The 23,754-nt window shown below is 44.5% G+C and overlaps 1 protein-coding gene across 4 annotated transcripts in view; it reads right to left on the reverse strand.

Moving 5' to 3' along the window:
• TENT4A (terminal nucleotidyltransferase 4A) overlaps positions 1-23,754 on the reverse strand; it is a 178,414-nt gene that overhangs the window by 150,552 nt on the left and 4,108 nt on the right. For all 4 annotated transcript variants that reach the window (XM_029590012.1, XM_029590011.1, XM_029590010.1 and 1 more), the window contains exon 2: positions 4,807-4,930. In XM_029590012.1, the coding sequence (XP_029445872.1) occupies positions 4,807-4,930 (124 nt within the window). The remainder of the gene's footprint in view (positions 1-4,806; positions 4,931-23,754) is intronic.

Genomic DNA, 23,754 nt, shown 5'->3' on the forward strand with positions numbered 1-23,754 from the left:
CATGACCAGGGACAAAAATACTTGAGTCACTTATGAAAATTTCAAGTCCAATTATATAAAAATAAAAGGTATGCTATGATACAAAGTCTATAGGAAGACAAGTTCACTAGAAAGTCAACAAAAAATAAAATGTATCAATATAAGCTTCCTTGTAAGATAAAATAGCTTAGGCCAACTGCTATATATATATATATATATTTTTTTTTTTTTAACACTATAGAAATTCACGTGTTTTCACTAATGTTTAAATTTTCTTAGTCAGCTATAGCAGGACAATGTATACCACATTAAGATAATTTCCAAAGTATGGATATTTGAAAACTATTCATCACCTTGAATTGCATGTACAGTAGGAAATACAGAAACTAAAATAAAAGCTGCTTTTTGATTTGTTGACGTAGTCAAAGTCTGCTTATAAAAGTTCTGTTTTCTTTCTTTAGTTTACTTTCCAAGCATACCGGGTGCTAATTAGTATTTTGTATTATGTGAAACCAGGTTGGAAATGATGACTGGTTTCAAATTTGCACCGATTCAACCCCTTTTTTGGGCAGTACCATGTGTCCAATATGGGCCTATTTTAAAAAGGCCCGGCAACGCGCATAAAGCCCCAGGACGCGTGTAAGTCTGGGGCTTTACTAAAGGGACGGTCCGGGGGTGGGGCCAGAGGCCAAAAGGAAAAAACAAATTTTTGAGAGGGTTAGAGTAGGGCTAGAGGGGGAAAGGTTAGGGGAAGGGAGCACAGCGACCCCTGATTTTATAACTTGCGCATGGCTGCAAGTTAGAAAATCAGGTGTACATGTGCGTGCACCGGGTAGCATGCACACATGTACGCCCGCGTGCACCTTTTTAAAATCTTCCCCTATATGTACATATCCTTTTTTGTAATAAGTGAAGTTTTCAAATCTCTCCAACTCTAGGCATAAGTCTAGCAAATACCAAGGGAAGCATACAACCATGACAACCAAATAGTTTGATACGTTTTTAAATGAAATATCAAATTTTCTTGAAAAACCTCTCAAAACTGTCACATACTACATGACAAAGCAAGTTTGCTTACCATAAATGGTGTTTGCTGTAGATAGCAGGATGAATTAGGCAATGTCACCCAACAGCATCAAACTGTCTTCTCTTAGTTAATATTGCTTTTACTCTACTGAGCATGTGTGGGAATTCCTGCCTGGGTACTGATATGCAAGCTCCCTTAGTCGATTTTAGAGCTAATCCTAGCTAGATAGTTCACTCTTCAGGAAGGCGGGCAGCATTTAATATGGCTAATTTTGAGAACGCTGCTTTGGTAAGCAAACTTCTTCCATTGATAAGCAGGGCCAAATTAGCCATTACATTCGACGAGACCCAAATTAAGGGTTACTGCGGAGTGTTCACTGACATAAAGGAACCTGGATCCCACTGTGGAGAGTGAACTGGGTGAACAGGCTACACAAAACTTCTTAAACGAATTTACTGTCACCCAGAGATTGTCCAGACAGTAACAGGATGCAAAGGTATGCACTGACTATCAAGTTGCAGTGTTGCAGATGTCAGAGTCACAGTTTGTAGATGAGCCACTGATGCAGCCAGGGCTCTAACCTGATGAGCCTTAATGGTGTGCGTAATTTGTAGGTCTGTTAATGTAATGGGTGGAAATGGAAGCATCATCCTTCCCCTGATGGTATGCTCCGAAGGTACTAAGGTGAACTCTCACCGAAGATGTTTGCAAGCCAGACTCGGAGAGGTGCAACAGGCTTTGGTGGGGAACAAGAGAAGGGATCCAGACCATGCATAACACACCAAGCCAAAAACCTCTCTCACTTGAGATTGTAAGATCTTCTAGTGGAAGGCTTCCTGGACTCCAGGACTTGAGACATCTTCCTGAAAAGGTCCAGTGCCTGTACGGTCACCCGGTCAACATCTAAGCCGTGAGAGACAAGGATCGGAGGTTGGGATGGCAAAGCTTGCCCTAATCCTTAGAGATTGGGTCTAGAGCAGTCCCCAGTCGGATCGGAGGGTGCGAGGCCAGCTCCAGTAGAAGAGGGAACCAGACCTGGCAAGGCCAAAAGGGAGCAACCAGGATCCTCTGTCTTGTTGGAGCTTTTGGAGTGTTTGAGATCAGTGGAAGGGGAGGATAAGTATACAGCAGACCAGTGCACCCCAGTGATGTGAAAAGGCATCCAACACCGATCCCCTGCTCTCCTGTCCCGGTGAACAGAAACTATCCATCTTCTTATTCTCTGGGGAAGATGCGGTTCGCTGCCTCTCGATTCAGGGAAAACTTGTGGGGGTCAGAAGGCCCGACTCAGTCTGCCACGATGTTGTCTGTCCAGGGGAGATACACGGCCCGGAGGAAAATGCCGCTCTCGAGGGCACATGACCAGATCTGGACTGCCTCTTGGCAGAGGAGGTATGACTCTGTCCCTCCCTGCTTGTTCAGATACCACATCATTATCTGATTGTCGGTAAGAACCAGAACCTCTGTTGTGTAGGTGGCTCCCTGAATGCCCTCAGGGCGTAAAGGATCACCCGTAACTCTAGGAAATTTATCTGGGAATACATCTCCTGCAGGGACCAAAGAGACCCTGAGTGTGGAGGTCTGTAACATGGGCTCCCCAACCCATGTGGGAGGCATCTGTGGTGAGGATGATCTGGGGCTGCGGGCACCAGAAGGGCATCCCTTGCTCCAGATTGGAAAGGGTTTCCCACCACACGAGGGATTTCCAGAGGGGAGTGATCAGGATACAAGCTCGAAGATCCTGGGTGGCTTAACACCACTGGGAACGTAACATCCACTGCGCATGTGAAGCAGAAGGAACAGTGACATTAACCGTCGCCACCATATGTCCCAGAAGTTGCAGAAACTGGTGTGCTGAGACATGGGGCCAACAGGAGACTACTCAAGCTAGGGCAGCAAGGGTCTCTGCCCTGCCTCGAGGCAGAAAGGCCTTCTTCTGGACACTTTCCAACCTGGCCCCAATGAACAGCTGCAGTGATGGCTGGAGATGGGATTTTGGATAGTTGATCAGAAAGCCCAGATCTTCTAAGGCACTTATGGTGGATATTAGGGAACGCGGTGCTCCCTGCCTGGAGTCGCGCTTGATAAGCCAGTCAAGGAGGTAAGGGAGGACATGTACCACTTGCCTCAGAAGATAGGTCTCCACTACTGCCAGGCATTTGGTGAAGACACGAGGTACCAACACTAGGCCAAAGAGCAGCACGCAATACTGGTAGTGCTCTTCTACCAGGAACCAGAAACCTCCAATCTGCTGGATAAATGGGGATATGGGTATATGCATCTGAGATAGAATGAGCAGAGCCAGACCCCAGCTCTGAGAAGGGGGGATTAAAGTCCCAACAAGACCATCTTGAACTTTTCCCTGACAAGAAACCAGTTTAATGCCCTCAGATCCAGAATGGGGCAAAGGCCACCAGTTTTCTTGGGAATCAAGAAATACCTGGAGTAGAACCAGTCCCCTCGTTGGGCAGACGGGACTGGTTCGACCGCTCGAGCCATTAAGAGGGCAGAGAGCTCTACTCGAAGTATCTGCCAGTTCTCTACATTTCTCCCGCCAGGGGCATGGGGGAGAACAGGAAGGAATTAATTGGAAATGCAATCTGTACCCCTGCCTCATGATGGACAGGACCCAGTGGTCTGAGGTAACTGACATCCACTGTTCTGTGAATAGCTGCAGGCGGCCCCCCACTCATTGGGGGGGGGGAGAGAGAGAGGAGAGGTGTCTGCACACTGGGGTAGGGGTGGTTGGCTCAAATCCCCTGCCCACCAGTCAAAATCCAACAGGGTTTTGCAGTGGGGCCGGAGTCGGACAGGGCATATGAGGTTGCCGGGCCCTTGGTCTTGCCAGTGCTCACTGAGGTCTTGATCTAAAGGCTGGCAGGTAGTACGGTATGTGTGTGGCCGGTAAAAAGGCCATCTTGGATATTGCCTGGGAGGCTTCTTGCTGGAGGGCTGGGTGCCTGAGGTGCTGGCTGACAATTGCTGAAGGGATTCATGACAGTCCTTCAAGTTGGGTCACTGCCTCTAATCTTGTCAAAGAAAAGGTTATCCCCTGCACAGGGAAGATCTGCCAGAAGGTCCTGTACCTCTGCCTTATTTAGGGCCGATTCCACCACCACTGACTGGTGATCGTAGACACGGACATCTTGCGATGCCCCCAGGCAGAGGACACAGACCTCATGGGGTCTGTTAATGGATGCTGTCTGGGGGCACTGGGGACAGCAGCGAAAGCCAGACACCATGCCAGTGCGGTTGATGGCCTGCACCACGGGAGGAGACACTGTTGGTAATTGACAACGAAGTACCACAAAATTATAAAACACAAAGTTATAAAACACAAAGTTATAAAACAAAACACTTAATTATACAATTATAATTATACAAAAATGTACAGAAAATAATGAGCAAAAAAACCCCCGAAGCGAAGGGAACCTAACATGGGAAGGAAAAAAAAACCTGATTTCTCACAGAAAAAGCATGAGCTCCACAGCCACGAAGCTTCAGCTTTACGGAAAAAGTCTGAAGAGGGACCCTGCGTGGACGCATTGTTAGCAGCAATCTCAGTGTGTCTGTCAAAGTTTCTAAAAACTTTGACAAAAGTTTTTTATGCCGGGCTCCATCTGATGTCACCCATATGTGAGGGCTACCATCCTGCTTCTCGTGGGAGAATTAAAGATTGTCCAATAAAAAGCACATTTTTCAACTGGATTACTACTAATATACTTGTTTTTACCATATTTAGCAAGTGAGCTATTTAGAAAAATAGGTTGAAAGCTTTACTTATAAAACAAAACACTTACATCAGCTGTAGGCCAGAGATCTTTGATAACTGTTTCTATTCTCTTGACTACTTCTCTTCGCATTGCTGCTTCTTCAGGTCGGGGAGACATGAATTTATAAAAATCATGTATTTCTTCATGTAGCCTAAGAAAATAAGCACAACTTTACCATCTTGGATATAAATCCTTTTCAAACTTAGGACTTAGTATTTTATCTTAACATTTTATTAACAGACACCTAGAACAATTTGCCTCATAAATCAGTGTCATCCCAGACTGCTTTTAAAATGTCAGAATGGCACCTATAATGGTCTGGCATTTAAGATTTTTCAACCAAGACTCTCTACCTGTTTTTTCCCATCTCTATAAAGTGTTTTGTTAAATACTGTGTGAATGCACATGTGTCAAGCTTGATTTGCTTACAGTATGGCAAAGATGCAGACAAAAGTTTCCAAACGTTCCTTAAGAAAAAAAAAAATCATTTTTGGCTTAATTCACCCAAGATCTGTATGGTTTCTGGAAAGCAAATGGATAGAGTTTGAAAACGCAAATAGTAACATTGTAAAAGCCAATAATAAAAAATAATCCTGTAGATCAGTGCTTCCCACTTAATTCTAACCCAAAGCACACCTACATTAACAAAAATGTGTGACACTCCAACCTCTGCGAAGCAAGCAGAATGGACACAGACAACTCATATGGTCAAAAAAAGCACTGAAAGCCCCACCAGTTTCTCTTCCAAATTTTAAAATAAAAGGGAAGTGGCAGAGGAACACATGGAACTGGCTCAAAGGAGTAAGGTCCACATGTCTGAAATTACCGTAACTGATGTGGAGGAGGGGCCTAGTGATTAGAACTGGAAAAAAAAAAACCCCCAGAAAACTAGGATTCAGATACTGCTTCTCCCACTGACTCCTCTTGTGAATTTGGGCAAGGCACTTCACACTCTGTTGTCACAGGTATACATTTAGGGCCTCAATTACTCCGCATTTTCCCAGACAGAAGAGAAAAGTCTTAGTAAATCAGGCCCTTAGATTACAAGCTCTCTGGGGGAAAGGAAATTCATGGTCTGGTATGGTCTGCCAATTAGTCTGCCCATCTATACCAACTAGTTTAGCTAGTGTACCTGAAATTAACTCGCCTTGAGCTTGAGTTTGGAAAGCTAAGTAAAAACGGAATATAAATCAAATAAAATCCAAAATTAAATGTCCTGCAGCATGCAGAAAATGTATGCTAGTTTTGTTCCTCTAGTCCAGCGATTCTCAACCGGTGTGTCACGGCTGCTGGGAGTCCGACTGCCCCCATTGTGCTTCCCCATTCCCTGCCCCCGCGGGCCAATGGCAAGCTTCCTCCATTCTTCCTGCCCCCGCGCAGGCCAATTGGAAGCCTCCTCCCTTCTACCTGCCAGTGGAAGTAGGAAGAAGGGAGGAAGCTTCTGATTAGCCGGTGAGGGCATAAGCCGGGGGTGAGGGGTTGGGAGAAGTGGCAGTGTTGAAGCGAGTGGATGAGCTCCCGTGGTGGTGAAGAAGCCCGACCTGATGAAGCAAGGCTGCCACAGGAACTCATCCCCATGGCAGTGAAGAGGAAACCCGACCCTGATTAAGCAAGGCCACCACAAGAGCTCATCCCTGTGGCGGCGAAGAAGAAACCAGACCCCAACGAATCAAGGCTGCCACAGGATCCCATCCCTGTGGCGGCGAAAGAAGTCCCGCTGCAGAACTGGAACCCATCCCTGCAGCAAAGGAAGAAGAGGTTTGGTGGTGAGGTCCTGTGCATGAATGTGTGAATGGGAGCCTGGATGAGGACTGGTGTGAGAGCATTTGTGTGTGATTTTGAGCTTGTATATAAGAGAGAAACTGGTCAGGGAAGTGATGTGTTTCTGGGTGAAAGAGAGACTGGTCAGGAAGATGACTAGTGTGTGTGAGTGAATGGTTGTGGGCCCCAAGAGGATCGTGAGGACAGAGCTTCAGCAGCTGCTGCTGCTTCTGGTGTGTGTTTTTGGCCTGCAAGAGAAAGGAGTAGGAGAGTTGCTGGAGATGGTAAGTAAAAGTGGCTTAAGTTTATTTTTCTTGATTGACTGCCATTTTAATTATTGGGTACATAAGAACATGCCATACTGGGTCAGACCAAGGGTCCATGAAGCCCAGCATCCTGCAGCAAGAGGGGGCTTCCCAGTCTTTTGCATAGAGTGTCACATGTATGATTTTTTTACCCACCGGTGAGACGTTGTACATGTGCATGCGATGCAAAGAGCGCCTGGCTCTCAGAGAACGAGTCCGATCTCTGGAGGCTAGAGTGGCAGACCTGGAGGAGCTGAGGCAGACAGAGGTATAGAGATGAGACCTTCAGGGACATAGTAGTCAAGTCCCAACTTCAGATTGGCAGCCCTGGTGCTGCCTTGGAGAAAGGTGGTCTCATAATGGGAGAGCACCAACCAGGTGCAGCAGGAAAGGATCCTGTAGCAAGGACCTGCTCTCCAGGTGATGCATTGTCCTTTCACACTAAGGATATCTCCCCAAGGCCTACTGCCCAGAAGGGAAGGGTTAGGTCAGCAGTCATAGTTGGTGATTCGATTATTAGGAATGTAGATAGCTAGGTGGCTGGTAGGCGTGAGGATCGCCTGGTAACATGCCTACCTGGTGCGAAAGTGGCGGACCTCATGCGTCACCTAGATAGTATTTTAGACAGTGCTGGGGAGGAGCCGGCTGTCGTGGTACATGTGGGCACCGACATAGGAAAATGTGGGAGGGAGGTTCTGGAAGCCAAATTTAGGCTCTTAGGTAGAAAGCTTAAATCCAGAACCTCTAGGGTAGCATTCTCTGAAATGCTCCCTGTTCCACGCGCAGGTCACCAGAGGCAGGCAGAGCTCCGGAGTCTCAATGTGTGGATGAGACGCTGGTGCAAGGAAGAGGGACTCAGTTTTGTTAGGAACTGGGGAACCTTTTGGGGAAGGGGGAGTCTCTTCCGAAGTGATGGGCTCTACCTTAACCAGGGTGGAACCAGACTGCTGGCACTAACCTTTAAAAAGGAGATAGAGCAGCTTTTAAACTAGAACAAAGGGGAAAGCCGACAGTCGCTCAGCAGCGCATGGTTCGGAGAGAGGTATCTTCAAAGGATACTAATGATGCATTAGAATTAGGGCATCCAGACAGTGAGGTTTCAATAATTAGAAAAATAGTCCAAGTGCCTGTAACTAAAAACTCACCTGAGCTAAAAAATTCTAACTTATCCCTATCAATTAAAAAGCAGAATGAAAATACAAACATTTCAAAGTTTTTTGTTTGTATGCTAATGCCAGAGGTCTAAGTAGTAAGATGGGAGAATTAGAATGTATAGCATCTCAGAGACATGGTGGAAAGAGGATAACCAATGGGACAGTGCTATACCGGGGTACAAATTATATCGCAATGACAGAGGAACACCCGGGAGGAGGTGTGGCGCTTTATGTCTGGGATGGCAGAGTGTCCAACAGGATAAACATCCTGCATGAGACTAAATACAAAATTGAATCTTTATGGGTAGAATCTTTATGGGTAGAAATCCCTTGGGTGTCGGGGAAGACTATAGTGATAGGGGTATATTACCGTCCACCTGGTCAAGATGGTGAGACGGACAGTGAAATGCTAAAAGAAATTAGGGAAGCTAACCAAATTGGTAGTGCAGTAATAATGGGAGATTTCAATTACCATCCAAATAGATTTGCATACAACTGAGGCAGTGTGTATGCAGGTCTCTCTCATGCATATTCATTAAGGATATCCTGAAAACCCGACTGGTTTGCAGCCCTCGAGGACCGGAATTGCCCACCCCTGGTCTAGATGTATTCCACACATTAAGAAAGGTGGAAAGAAGGCAAAGCGATTACCGGCATGGTTAAAAGGGGAGGTGAAAGAAGCTATTTTAGCCAAAAGATCTTCATTCAAAAAATGGAAGAAGGATCCAACAGAAGAAAATAGGATAAAGGATAAACGTTGGCAAGTTAAATGTAAGACATTGATAAGACAGGCTAAGAGAATTTGAAAAGAAGTTAGCTGTAGAGGCAAAAACTCAACAGTAAAAACTTTTTAAAATATATCCAAAGCAGAAAGCCTGTGAGGGAGTCAGTCAGTTGGACCGTTAGATGATCGAGGGGTTAAAGGGGCACTTAGAGAAGATAAGGCCAACGCGGAAAGATTAAATGATTTCTTTGCTTCGGTGTTTACTGAAGAGGATGTTGGGGAGGTACCCATAATGGAGAAGGTTTTCATGGGTAATGATTCAGATGGACTGAATCAAATCACGGTGAACCAAGAAGATGTGGTAGGCCTGATTGACAAACTGAAGAGTAGTAAATCACCTGGACCGGATGATATACACCCCAAAGTTCTGAAGGAACTAAAAAATGAAATTTCAGACATTAGTAAAAATTTGTAACCTATCCTTAAAATCATCCATTGTACCTGAAGACTGGAGGATAGAAAATGTAACCCCAATATTTAAAAAGGGCTCCAGGGGCGATCCGGGAAACTACAGACCGGTTAGCCTACTTCAGTGCCAGGAAAAATAGTGGAACGTGTTCTAAACATCAAAATCACAGAACATATAGAAAGACATGGTTTAATGGAACAAAGTCAGCATGGCTTTACCCAGGGCAAGTCTTGCCTCACAAAACTGCTTCACTTTTTTGAAGGAGTTAATAAACATGTGGAAAAAGGTGAACCGGTAGATGTAGTATACTTGGATTTTCAGAAGGCGTTTGACAAAGTTCCTCATGCGAGGCTTCTAGAAAAAGTGAAAAGTCATGGGATAGGTGGCGAAGTCCTTTCGTGGATTGCAAACTGGCTAAAAGACAGGAAACAGAGTAGGATTAAATGGACAGTTTTCTCAGGGGAAGAGAGTGGGCAGTGGAGTGCCTCAGGGATCTGTATTGGGACCCTTACTTTTCAATATATTTATAAATGATCTGGAAAGAAATACGACGAGTGAGAATCATATTTGCAGATGATACAATATTGTTCAGAGTAGTTAAATCACAAGCAGATTGTGATAAATTGCAGGAAGACCTTCTGAGACTGGAAAATTGGGCATCCAAATGGCAGATGAAATTTAATGTGGATAAGTGCAAGGTGATGCATTTAGGGAAAAATAACCCATGCTATAATTACACAATGTTGGGTTCCACATTAGGTGCTACAACCCAAGAAAGATCTAGGCGTCATAGTGGATAACACATTGAAATCGTCGGTTCAGTGTGCTGCGGCAGTCAAAAAAGCAAACAGAATGTTGGGAATTATTAGAAAGGGAATGGTGAATAAAACGGAAAATGTCATAATGCCTCTGTATCGCTCCATGGTGAGACTGCACTTTGAATACTGTGTACAATTCTGGTTGCCGCATCTCAAAAAAGATATAATTGCGATGGAGAAGGTACAGAGAAGGTCTACCAAAATGATAAGGGGAATGGAACAGCTCCCCGATGAGGAAAGACTAAAGAGGTTAGGACTTTTCAGCTTGGAGAAGAGATGGCTGAGGGGGGATATGACAGAGATGTTTAAAATTATGAGAGGTCTAGAACAGGTAGATGTGAATCTGTTATTTACTCTTTCGGATAGTAGAAAGACTAGGGGGCACTCCATGAAGTTAGCATGGGGCACATTTAAAACTAATCAGAGAAAGTTCTTTTTTACTCTACGCACAATTAAACTCTGGAATTTGTTGCCAGAGAATGTGGTTAGTGCAGTTAGTATAGCTGTGTTTAAAAAAGGATTGGATAACTTCTTGGAGGAGAAGTCCATTACCTGCTATTAAGTTCACTTAGAGAGTAGCCACTGCCATTAGCAATGGTAACATGGAATAGATTTAGTTTTTGGGTACTTGCCAGGTTCTTATGGCCTGGATTGGCCACTGTTGGAAACAGGATGCTGGACTTGATGGACCCTTGGTCTGACCCAGTATGGCATTTTCTTATGTTCTTATGTTTCCAACAGTGGCCAATCCAGGCCATAAGAACCTGGCAAGTACCCAGAAGCTAAGTCTATTCCATGCTACTGTTGCTAGTAATAGCAGTGGCTACAAATTGGGCAGACTAGGTGGATGATTGGCTGATGGAGATTGCCACTGCTCCCCTCCCCCACCAATGAACCTACCCAAGAAGAAAATGTTGCCTTCAGCTTGCCAACATCCCACCAGTTGTCATCCATCTTTGGTCTGGGGTCTAAAGGAAAAGTTTGCTGCTGGCCCTGCACAAGGGGATGTTTAGAGGAGGAGCTTTTGAAGGGAGGGTCAGAATCACAGGGATTCGCTGAGGGGGGTAAATGAAAGACGATTGTCATGGGGGTGATAGAGGGGATGGGGATGACATTCAGTTGGGGGTGACATTCAGTTGGGGGTGATAAAGAGGATCTGCTGGGGGAATGCAAAAGGGGCTGGAGGGGCAAAGTTTTGGGGGGGGGGGGGAGTTTGGAGGTTGAAAAAGGATTGACTGGGGAGGATAGTGTTTAAGCAAGGAAATCAGCAAGTGTGCGGGGGGTGGGGTGGGAGAATGGAGTCATTCTTGAAGGGGGACCACATCTGCTAATCTGTTTTGGTCATCCTTTGGAGTTATGTGAATTTTCAAGGGCTAAAATGGAATCACACAGGCTAAATGTTTGGGAAGCCCTGCTATAAGGCATTAGTGTTCTCTGCCTTTGCAAAATATTTATTTAAATCTTTTCTATGCCGTCGTTAAGAAAGGTCCATCACAACGGTTTACAATGGGGCACAAAATCAAGAAGTTGAACTATATTAATTTACACAGGTGCCATAATGGTTCGGTACATAGTATTCTAAACAATAACTTGTTATTCACGGAGCTCTTGAACATAGCTAAGTGAATAAAGAATGTAGGATACAGCTTTACACAAGTCAAGTAAAGCTCACACTTACCAAAAGTTTAAGACTAGCAAGCCAGTACCTTGTAAACATTTTGTTAACTTCCAATGCAAGCTGAAATTCTGGGCATAAAACGAGGCCACACAGACCTCCACATCCCACAATCCGCAAGCCAAGGCCAAGAAATTTGCTTTACCATGCCGCCTTGCAAACTGTCTCTTGGCAGACAATTTGTTCAATGAAAAATTACAGGGAGGGGCAACAGCTCTAGCTTACACAAATATGTACACAGGGTAAGGGGAGGAGGATGTAAACACTGCATTTCATAAAGGGCTTGATTCAAACCCTAGATTTAAACTGATAAATTTAACTTCATAGGTACAGTAAACTCCTTTGTGAGAAAGCCCTTTAAGATTTGAACCAATACTAAAACTAACATCCACTAAACACCTTATTTAGTATTTTATCAAGTATAGGCGAAGCATAAAAAAAATGACTTGCCTTTACATACTTTGAACCGCAGCTTAAATTGGTTTTTCCTATTGATTTTTCCCCGCTCTACCAGTTTTCCCCCCATTTCAGGAAGGGTTCCTACTGTCCAACAGGGCACTTTGGGTAATGGGCTCATTTTAAGAAGATGGTGCTTTAGAGGTATTTGCAGTGCTGCCACTCCTCTCCAGGTTCCAGGATTATATGAAGTTTGGACAGCAGTACAATACCTCTAGTCTTTGCCAATTAATTCTCTGCTTAACAAGGTAGCACTTCTTAATGTCTAAGACTTTTTTTTTTAATATCAATTATAGAATTCATGGATGTTTAATTCAGTTCCTAATTATGAACTCAGAGCCAATTTTCATTTTAAAAATAATGGTCAAACAAAGCATCTGAAAATTAAGTTTTACAAACATATCTACCTACCAAACACTATACATACTAGAAAGGAAAGACGACCAGGAAAGGATCCTATGAGCAAAGACTTTATAGAAACTTCCTAAGACTGGTATTAGTCCCGTGGTATTCATTCCTAGCCCTTGAAGCCAGCCAACAGGTCAGGTTTTCCAGATATCCCTGATGAATACGCATGAGATAGCCAGCAGCTGGTGCTGTATGATACGAGGGAACAGACAAAGCTGACTACAGGAGACACTCCCGCTTTAAGAATCTTAAATAAATCCAATGAACATAGAAAGGGCTTTTAGCTATCAAGCCTGTACTCTTAATGCAAATTACAGTTTGCCAAATAAAACCAGTCAGCCACACTGTGCACAGTGTCTTAACATAGAACGGCAACCCTACTGAGATGGGCTTTAAACTAGAATCTGGGATGGGTGAACAAAACATTAAATATTTGCATAGAAATGGGAAAGAGGCAATATTTGGAAAGCCATATACACATGCTCAAAATACTGGAAATAAAGTCCCAGATTTAGAGGCAATCATGGAAGAGGCTGATTTAGATATAGTGGCTGTCATGGAGACCTGGTACACAGAAAATTAAGTATAGTTATACACTGGGCCACAATCTACCTCTAGAAGGAACAAGTAGGAAGGAAGGGAGGAGGCATGGCATAATATATATTAATACTGTTTTTAAGCAACAGCACTGCTGTGTTTACAAGGTAAGGAGGTGGCACAGTGGGTTAAACTGGAGAGAGGGAAAGGAAAATTATTTATACTGGAGTAATATACAGAAATGGATAGACATTTAATGGAGGATACTCAAAGGCTTGCTATTGCTAGGGGATTTCAATTTGCTGGATGTTGATTGGGGCAACCCAACTGAAGTGGCTTCTAGAAGTAAACAGATCCTGGATTCTCTGCAAGGAGAACTTTTCAGGGAGGGGACGATACTGGACCTGGTGCTTACCAACAGGGACAATATCTGATGTTGTAGTGGAGGATCATCTGGGAACCAGTGACCACCAGATGTAGTTCAGTATTAGGAACAAGCGAAGGTGGTTCATTCAAAGGTGAGGAACCTATACTTCAGGAAAACTAATTTTCTTAATAGGGGAGAACCTCAAGGATGGGAAAATCTAGGGGGAAGTAGAAGGGCAGTGGGCAAAACTAAAAGGAGATAAGGGCAACTCATCTTTTTGTTAGGAAAGTAAAGAAAAGAAAAAAAAAGTCAATTTTTCTAAAGAAGCAGCTAAAATGTTCAGTGAGAAAAGGTTAGTATTCCTAAACTACAAAAAATTGCAGAAAGAAGACTGGCGACAATATCTGCAAAACTTAAGCTGAGAAGGAAGTCAGGAGTGAAAAATTAAAATAGAAAAAAATTGCAAATACCGTAAAATGAGGGTTGAGGGGTTTACAAATGTTAATGATCGAAGGAAGTGCAAAAGTGGCAATGTGAGACTCAGAGGTTAAGGGGAGGAATATGAAGAGGAAAAAGCAAAATGACTTCAATATTTCTGTTCAGTGTTCACTGTGGAAGGGCCTGGAGCAGGACCACATAAAACACACACAAATAAGATTGGAAGCGAGGTAAACCTCAATCAATTTTCAGAACAGTGGATTCACCAGGAGCTAACTAATCTTAAAGTAGATAAAGCGATAGGGCCAGATGGGATACATCCGAAGGTACCAAGGGAACTTAGAGATGTCCTGGAAGCTCTGCCGGCTGACCTTTTCAATGCTTCTTTAGAGTCTGGAATAGTTTGAGGACTGGAGACAGGCAGATGTGGTTCCTATTCATAGAAGTGAAAGTAAGGAGGAAGATGGAACTACAGACCAGTTAGTCTGACCTCTGTGGTGAAAAAAAATTAATGGAATCGCCGCTAAAACCGAAGATAGTGCAGTTCTTTGAATACAAAAGGTTTGCAAGATCCAAGGCAGCATGGTTTTTACCAGAGGTAAATCTTGTCAGATGAATCTAATCAATTTCTTTGATTGGGTAACCAGAGAGTTGAATCAAGTGAGAGCGCTAGATGTACTATACTTGGATTTCAGTAAAGCATTTGACAGCTCCGTTTAGGAAACAAATTGAACACCCTTGGTATGGAACCTAGACTGGGTTAGTATCTGGCTGAATGGGAGGCGACACAGAGTAGTGGTAAATGCAGTTTGCTCTGGGTGAAGGGGGGGGGTGGGGGTTACCTGCAGTGCGCATCAGGGATCAGGTTAAGACCGGCTCTTTTCAACATTTTCTTGAGCAAGAAAAGCAGAATTGTCAAAGGGTTTTTTTTTTTTTGCTGATACCCAAATCTGTAACAAGGAGAACAGCCAGGAAGATATGGAAAACACAAGAAGGGATCTAGTGAGGCTCAAAGAATGGTCTAGGGTCTAGCTGCAAAGATTTAATGCTAAATTCAGACTAATGCATTTAGGATGCAAAAATCCAGTTTAGTATTGGAGGTGAAATTCTTCTAAGCACAGAGAGCGAGAACTGAGGCTGAATGCATCCGACCATTTAAGGTGGGCAAACAGGTGGATAAAGCGATTGCAAAAGCCAGAAATACTTGGCTGCACAGAGCGAGGAATGGTTAGCAGAAAAAGGGAGGTGATATTGCCCCTGGAAAGGTCCCTGGTAAAACCTCATTTGGAATATTGTGTATAATTCTGAAGACTGTACCTTCAAAAGGATATAAATAGGATGGACTTAGTCCAGAAGGTGGCTACTAAAATGAATTAAAAATAAAAAATAAAAGCCTTTTTAAACCAGTCCCATTTGAGGTGCATTAATGGTTGGTAAAACATCCACAGTGGGGGCATATCTGTGAAAATATGACAACTAAGTAATAATTATTGATATAAGTTATATCATATCAACAAATAGGAGTGGTTTACAAACAATTTAGGTCCAAACTCAGAACTCCAAGGTAATAATCACATATAGCCCTAGATACACGGGTGAAAATCTCAATTTTAATTATTAGTCAGTTTATTGATTTCAAGTACAACTTTCAGTTTTAGCCTTTGGTTTAATATGGGTCATTTAAAAAAAGATTTTAATTTTAAATTTTATTTTTGTTTGCTAGATAACGCAATCTCTACTTAATACCCGATACAATTACGTATATGTGTTGTATACTAACCTTACTACGGATACATGAGGATTGATGTTGCTATACTAATCAATTCCAATTCACATCGCTAATTTTTTTTTTTTAGGGAGGCCCGCGCCGCTAAAAAAAACAAAAACAAACCACCCGACCCGGCCATCTTTACTCATCAGCCCCTATTATACTATACTCTATAATAGGAGCTGATGGCCGGCACAGTCTTTAAAGACGGCGCCGGCCATCTTTACTCATCAGCCCCTATTATACTATCGTCTGTCGGTGGGCATGGTAGAACCAGTTCCCCGCAAACAGTTAGTGTAGATGGGTTTAAAAAAACCTTGGATACATTCCTAGAGGAAAAATACATAAATTGTTAATTCTTAAGCAATAGTAGCTTGAGATTTATTTAATGTTTGGGTTCTTGCAACTTGGATTGGCCACTGATGGAGACCAACAGACTCCTGGCATTGAGGATTGGTAATCCGCTAAAGGGTTGCTTCAGGGCAACCCTATAGCGAGGACTGGTGCAATTCCATGCATGGAAAGTGCATCGAAGGGGACCGGTGCCATTGCTTCTTTGGCTTCCCTCGATGCTTGGCCCGGTCCTTCCTCAGTGCCAAGGCACATGACAAGGACCAGATGTCTTCAGCCTGGAGGAGATCAATGATGGTCTGTCTCCGGCACCCGTATCCGGCAGCAACATCGGCGGGACCATGTCCATTGGTGCGGCTCCTTGGTCCTTTGATGCAGATGGCTCGGATTTCTTCAACCCAAAGAGTTGCTCCATCTTGTCGTCCAGGGTTATCTGGGCACATAAGCAGCAACCCTGGACGTCATGTGATCCCCCCCTAGGCAGAGGATATGTCTCATGCGGATCTATAATGGGAATGGTCCTCTAAACAGGACGTGACCATGACAAAAAAAGGGACGCTAATGGAGAAGGATGGCAGCAAAGCGTCGATGGCCAATGGGCATAGATGCATCGTCACCATGAAGGGAATAGACCACAAAAGGAAACTTACCCGAATCGCCGAAAACTTTTACTAGGAGATACTACAGGAAGGCACAGAGGGAACCAGTGACAGAACAAGAAAAACCCCACAAAAAACACAAGAAAAATGACCTTTTTCCACAAAGCCAAAAAACAGCCAAAGTGAGCACACTCAAACCATGATGCTTACAGCTCTGTGGAAAAAGAACTAGAGAGGGACGCTGTGTGGCACATGGTATAGGGCATGCTCAGTTGCCTAGTCGAAGTTCTAGAAACTGACATAAGTTTTTCACATCAGGGCTCCATCTGTCACCAATGTGAGGGGACTAGCATCCTGCTTGTCCTCTGAGAATAGTGGAAGGGTCTATTAAAATTGAAGAAAAATTCCCAGGTAGTTGTGAAAGGCTTAGAGCACCGGGATATAGTAACAGATCTAAGATTTAATGGCACAGCACTGGAAATAAATTCTGTATGAGGTTTACCAGATCTCTGTGATAGAAAGGTTACTTGACACATCGCTTGGAAAATGTGGTATAGCACCCAGTAGAAGCAGCATCAGGCTGGCAATATAAGGCAGACAGGTGTTTGGGTAGTTTCCTAGAACTATGTCACTGTTTTAGCAGGACAAAAAAGGGGTGGAAGTGAAGAATCACCGCCCTCACCGCAACCGCTATTTACTCTTTACAGTCCTTACTACCAAAAAGCATACCACACAAAAAAACAAACAAAAAAAAAAACCTCAGTACAAAGCAAACCCTCCAACACAATACAATCTCCAACCCAATCTTCTATAAACCCTTAAAGACAACTTCCAATATTCCAAAAATAAAAGCAAGCTCACACACTTCAATGCTGCTCAATGCAAGGAAGCTTTTTGGGACTTTTGGCCAAGGGTGCAGTTCTAATACACTCCAGTTGAATTTTCTTACTTCATTGTACTCAAGCACAAAAAATTAATTCCCACTTCTTTAATATGAGGTATTGAAAACTGGAAAGTCTCTTACAGTTGCAAAACAAAACTTCTGAAATAAAAAGTTCACACTTCATAAACTGTTCAACCTGAAACAGTACAATCAAATGATTAAATAGAGTTTCTTCTTTAACCCCACCAGCAGTTTTATAAATTCAACAAGCACTGAAGAAATATTAAATTTGGCCTTCCAACTGCAGAGATAACTGCACCTGGTAATTTCTTTGACATATCAAAGAATCTCAGCAGACCTTACTTTCTATGTATACACACTTCCGACCGAACTAAGGATGCAACCCAACTTAAAATCACTCAAGAAAGATCTAAAAACCTGGCTGTTCAAAGCATACAATGACACCCAAGATCGAACCAATGGCCCCTCACAACAGACCTAACTGGGCACAAACACGCCCATATCCATTAGACAACAACATTACCTGAACACTTAATATCAACTGCAAACATAACCTCTCTCTCCCCTCAATTGTTAACTGCTACCCTAATGTTACCCCACTCTGCACCCTTATCTGACCTTACTTTTATCTGGCTACCTGACCATACTACGATCCTTGTACTTCCCATTTAACTATCTGTCTCCTATCGAAACTTGTAAACCGTTATGATGGCGAAACCGAATGACGGTATATAAAACTTGGAGCAATGTTGGAGTCGCATTATAACAAACCCGAGGATTTCCAGCACCTGAATGGTTAGGCGTAGGGAGCGAAGCGCCCCTTCGCGCGTGGCGCTCCAGTCATCTAAGTAGGGGAAGACATGCATCCACTACTGCCATGCACTCGGTGAAGACCCATGGGGCCGAAGAATGGCAGAACGGCAACATCTTGTATTGGAAGTGACTGTCACCCACATGGAACCGTAGGTACTTCCTGTGACCAGGAAAAATTACTATATGGGCATATGCGTCTGAAGTCGAGAAAGCAAAGCCAGTCCCCCCTTTGCAGGAGGGGAATCAGGGTGCCCAGCGAGAGCGTCTTGAACTTTTCACACATTTGTTCAAGGCCCTCAAATCTAAGATGGATGTAGGCCCCTCCCCCTGTTTTCTATAGAATCAGGAAATATATGGAGTAGAATCCCAGACCCGCTGATGTAATGGGACGAGTTCCACCGCTCCCGCCATTACAAGGGTGGAGAGCTCTGTCCAAAGGACTTCCTGATGCGAGGTCTGACCCCACGACGAGCTGGGGGGAGGGGAAATTTGTGGGGACACACAAAGTTTAACCGATATGATTGATGGATGATGGACAGAGCCCACTGGTCTGAGGTGATCTGTGGCCACTGGCCCTGAACAGACTGTAGCCAACTCCCAACCAGGGGCCCTAATGTTGAGGGTATGGTCACAGGCCTTATGCTCTCTTGGGGCCAGTCAAAACCCTGTGGCAGGGCTTTGCTGGGGAGCCGGCTGGGTGCTGGGAGTCTACTGCTGTCTGATGGGGATGACTCCAGACGCAGTTGCGTGGGCAGGACGTCGAGGCACTCCAGCAGTGGCGCTAGCATCTCAGAGGCAGGCACCGGTGGAGCCAGCGGTTTGATATCCTGAAGGGCTTGGAGCATCGCCTATTGCACCCTGCAGTCCAGGTCGTTCTGGACGTCAGCCAAAGCGAAGACCAATGGAGGAGGAAGAGGAGTCACCGGGGCTCTGGCACAGATATCCGTGGGGAACACCTAGGACTCCCGGGTATGATGGAGGCCGATGCCTCCTCTCCACAGGGTATCTTCAAGAGCACAGTGGACACCGGTGCTTTCCCGAGTTCAGCACCGTGCAACAATGGTGACCAGTGTCTATGCTTCTGAGGCTTTCCATGATGCTCGTTCTTTCCCTGGCGCAGAGGATGGAGATGAACCTGAGATCCTGAAGTGTGACAATGCCAAAGAGGGCCTATCCCCAGCCCCTCTCATTCCTGTGAGGGCCCTGGAGGGGGAATAGACACCGTTGGACCCTAGGAGTCAAGGCTCCCAATGCCTGAGTTGAAGGATCAGATTTTCTGAATCTGAAGGTCTTCTCATTTTGTCTAAATCGAGCCAGACGACCCTTGTGGGTCATTTGATTGCATAGACACCCCTGGATGTCGTGCCACCCCCAAGCAGAGGATACAGACATCATGCATATCCGTAATGGACACGATCCGCAGGCACTAGGGGCATCGGCGAAAACCCGATACCATGAAAAAAAAGAGCCGGCGAGTAGTCAATCAGCAGTCACGAGGAATGACACTGTCAGGAATCGACCGCAAAGAGGGAAAAACTTACCACACCACCCTATTGAAGCGCCAACAGGGAGAAAGGGAATCCAGTGCAGAAAAGTACCAAGACTCAAAAGAGCAGAGCTTCACAATCATGAAGCAAACACTTCGCAGAAACAAAGAGACTGAAGGGGGATCCCGCATAGACAGCGGCATGCTGGGCATGTTCAGTGTGCCAGTCAAAGTTCTAGAAACTAACAAAAGTCTTCCGTGCCGGGCTTCAGCTGATGTCACCCATGTGTGAGGACTACCATCCTAGGAGATCAGGTACTACCATCTTCAACAGCTGGAGCCACATCAGTGTTGCGTACTGCTTTCTGTCTGGCAACCAAAGCATAGGGAGAAACCATAAAAAGCATTGGAAATGGGAAGCTGAAGTTCAAGGAAGGATGTAACCAAGGTGAATTGCATCCACCACCAACCTATCTGAAGTGATTCGGGTTCATTCCTGGTAAAGCTGCTGCAAGCAACCACTTATAGACAAAACCAGAGAATGGACCCACTGTGTTTCACTGAGAAGAGTGGGCAGACTCCTGAGATGGAGGTTGAGTAAGACTTTGACCTTCTGCAATTGCCAGAGGCCTGACCACTTCCTTTCACATCCTGGGAATCTTGAAAGGAATAAGAAAAACGTATTGCTTCCCTGGCCTATAACGCCAGAGTCTGGAAACTGGCCTTGACCTTTCTTTTGCTCCAATAAAGATCGCAGCTTATCAGGAAGCCTTTGTGGTTTAGGATCTCTCAGATTGACCATTTGCTCCAAATCCTCCCTAAATGGAAGCTAGCCTTTAGAAGAGGAGCATACCTAGCCAGAATGTCAACCAGGAATTTACATACTAGTTGCAAAGCCAAAAGGAGCCTCCTGGCAACCACCGAAGAGGTGATCAACCTGGAAGATACCCTCAGAAGATCATAAAGGGTGTCAGCCAAAAAGGCTGCAGCAGATTCCATTCTAGCCACATCCTCACTCTTCAGATGTTGAATCCAGCGTTGAACATTGCAAATGGAAATCTGGACCACTAAAGCAGCAGAAATACAGATGTTTCAGCAAAACCTCAATCTTACAATCCTGGTGATCCTTAAGGAAAGTGCTGCCCTTGACAGTGTCTACCTGAGGTAACAGAACAAGCGCAGAACATCTGGAAGTAAGGAATATAACCAAAATAGATTCTTCATATCCCCGAGACCACTCTCACAAAATTCCCATTTTGTCAAGACCATCTCTTCAAACTTGCAATGCAGAAGAAAAGCCAGAGAGGACTTGACTTCCTCCATCTGATCCCAGAGCAGCATCTCTTCCACTGCTGGGTTTGCAATCCAGAGCGAATTTTGTCCATGTGAAACAGGCTGGTAACTCATCCTCCATATCCAAGGAACATATAACACATAAGATTGCCATACTGGGTCAGACCAAAAGGTCCATCAAGCCCAGTATCCTGTTTCCAACAGTGGCCAATCCAGGTCACAAGTAACTGGCAGGTTACCAAAGGGTAGATAGATTCCATGCTGTTTATTCCAGGGATAAGCAATTGATTCCTGCAATTCCATCTTAATAGTTTATGAACTTTTCCTCAGAGAACTTGTCCAAACCTTTTTTAAATGCAGCTACACTAAAATCTTTCACTGCATCCTCTGGCAAATGAATTCCGGAGGCAGCGCTCAAAGAATCCTCTGGTATGTACTGCATGACTGGAGAAGGCAGATTCAAAGCCTCTTCAGATCTTTTAGGAGCTGTAGCGCTTGCAATAAGAAATCTGGATAGTAGTACAAGCCTGATGCAAGAAACTACAAAAATTTTGGAGAAAATTCCCCAACTACCCAGCTTGAGATCCAGCAGCTTTAATGAGAGGCTCTTAACAGACCACACAATCCAAGGATCTCCCAAAACTTCTCCTGCATTGAAATGTGTCTACTTTAAGGGAGAAAAATCCATGGGAAACACGCTTAAAATGGCTGACAGAAGTCACCTCGCAGGTTCCCTTAAGCCCATCTGGGATTGGGAACCTCAGCAATTGGGCTCACTCTCCAGGTAGAAGGGAAGTCTTACCTTACCAATCTATTACAATTTTTAAAGGTGTAAACAAATATGTAGATAGACATGCCAGTTGATACAGCTGCCAGTTTTCATTGTTTCTTTCCTGCCTGCAAAATGTCCTCCTGCCAGCAGAGGGGGTCAGAGAGCAGCACCTATCTTTTCCTGCTGCTTTCTTCTGTTAGCTCTCTCTTGCTGGCCTCAAGCTGTTATTTGAAAGGCAAGCCAGCAGAGGAGGAAGCAGCAACAGGTAAGTGCTGCTCAGACTTCTGCCGGCTCAGAGGAGGGAAGGGCCAGGAAGAAGCAATAAATGTGCAGGGGATTGGGAAGGTGATGCCAAATGGTGGGAAAGAGGGAAGATTATGACAAGGGCTAGGTAAAGTGACAAGGAAGGTGATATACTGGGGGGTAGAGGGAAGGGAATAATGTGACTATGCGAGGGGAGAGGGAAGATTTAAGATGATGGTGCCGGAGGGAGGGGGGGGGGGGGAGAAAGTGGTGATTCCAGGCTGTGGAGGTGATACCAAAGGATGGAGGGAGAGAAAAGAGAAGAGAAAGTGATGATGCCAGGAGATGGGAGAGGAAAGGTGGTAATGCCAGAAGGGTAGAGAGAGGGAAGAAGGTGATAATGCCAGGGGAAAGGGAAGAGAAGGTGGTGCTGGTGCCAGACAGGTAGAGAGGGAAGGGAAAAGAAAGTGATAATGCCGGGGGTGGAGGGTGAAAGTGGTTGATGCCAGGAAATAGAGAGGAAAGAGGGAATGTGATGATACCAGGGGAGAGGGAAAATTAAGGTGATGATGGTACCAGAGAGGTGGAAGGAAGGTGATGATGCCAATGTGTGAAGGGAGAGAGTTTGGGCAGCAGGAAGGAAAGGTGGTGATATCAGGAGGTTGGAGGGCAAGAGAGAGAAAAGGTGGCGATGGTGATGATGCTATATGAGTGGAGGGAGAATGAAAATGGTGGTGGTAATGCCAGGAAGATGGAAGGCGAGGATGATGCCAGGGGAAAGGAAATGGTGATGATGCTGGGGGAAAGGGAATAGAAGGTGATGGTGCCAGCAGTGGGGTGAAAGGAAAGGGAGAGTGATACCAGGGGTTAGAAGGAGAAGGTAAATGATGCCAGAAGTGAAGAGAGAGGGAAGAGAAGATTGTGGTACTGTGCCACAATGAAGTAAATCCAGTGCTGAGTGTGCTATGACTCACTGGTTTAAATGGTCAGTTTTCCCAATGGACAGAGGTGCCCCACAGATCTCTACTGGGACCATTTGTATTAAATATTTACATAAATTATCTGGAAAAGGGAATGAGTGAAGTAGTTGAATTTGCAGATGACAAAGTTATTCAAAGTAGTTAGAACAGACTGAGGAACTGCAGCAGGACCTTGCCAGTCTGGGGAACTGGGCAAATAAATGGTTGATGAAATTTAATGTGGAGAAGTACAAAAAGATGCACAAAGCAGAACTAGAAAAGGTAGAAAGAAGGGCAACAAAAAATTATAAAGTGGATGGAACAACTCCCTTATGAAGACAGACTCAGATTACAGCTGTTCAGGCTGAAAAGACCAAGCAGATGTTAGATATTTATAAGATCGTAAGTGGGATCGCCAGGTAAATAAAGAATTGTTATTCACTCTTTCAAACAATCTAGGGGACAATCCATGAATTTAGCAGGCAACAGATTTAAAAGAAAATTGGAGAAAGTATTTTTCACTCAACACACAATTAAGATGTGGAATTTGATGCAGCAGGATGTGGTCAAGGCATTTAACATAGCTGGGTTTAATAGAGGTTTGGACAAGTTCCTAGAGGAAAAGTCCATAAACAATTGTTAGCCAGGTGGACTTAACAGAAAGCCACAGCTTTC

Source organism: Rhinatrema bivittatum, chromosome 2 (assembly GCF_901001135.1).
Source record: "Rhinatrema bivittatum chromosome 2, aRhiBiv1.1, whole genome shotgun sequence".
Taxonomy (NCBI): Eukaryota; Metazoa; Chordata; class Amphibia; order Gymnophiona; family Rhinatrematidae; genus Rhinatrema; species Rhinatrema bivittatum.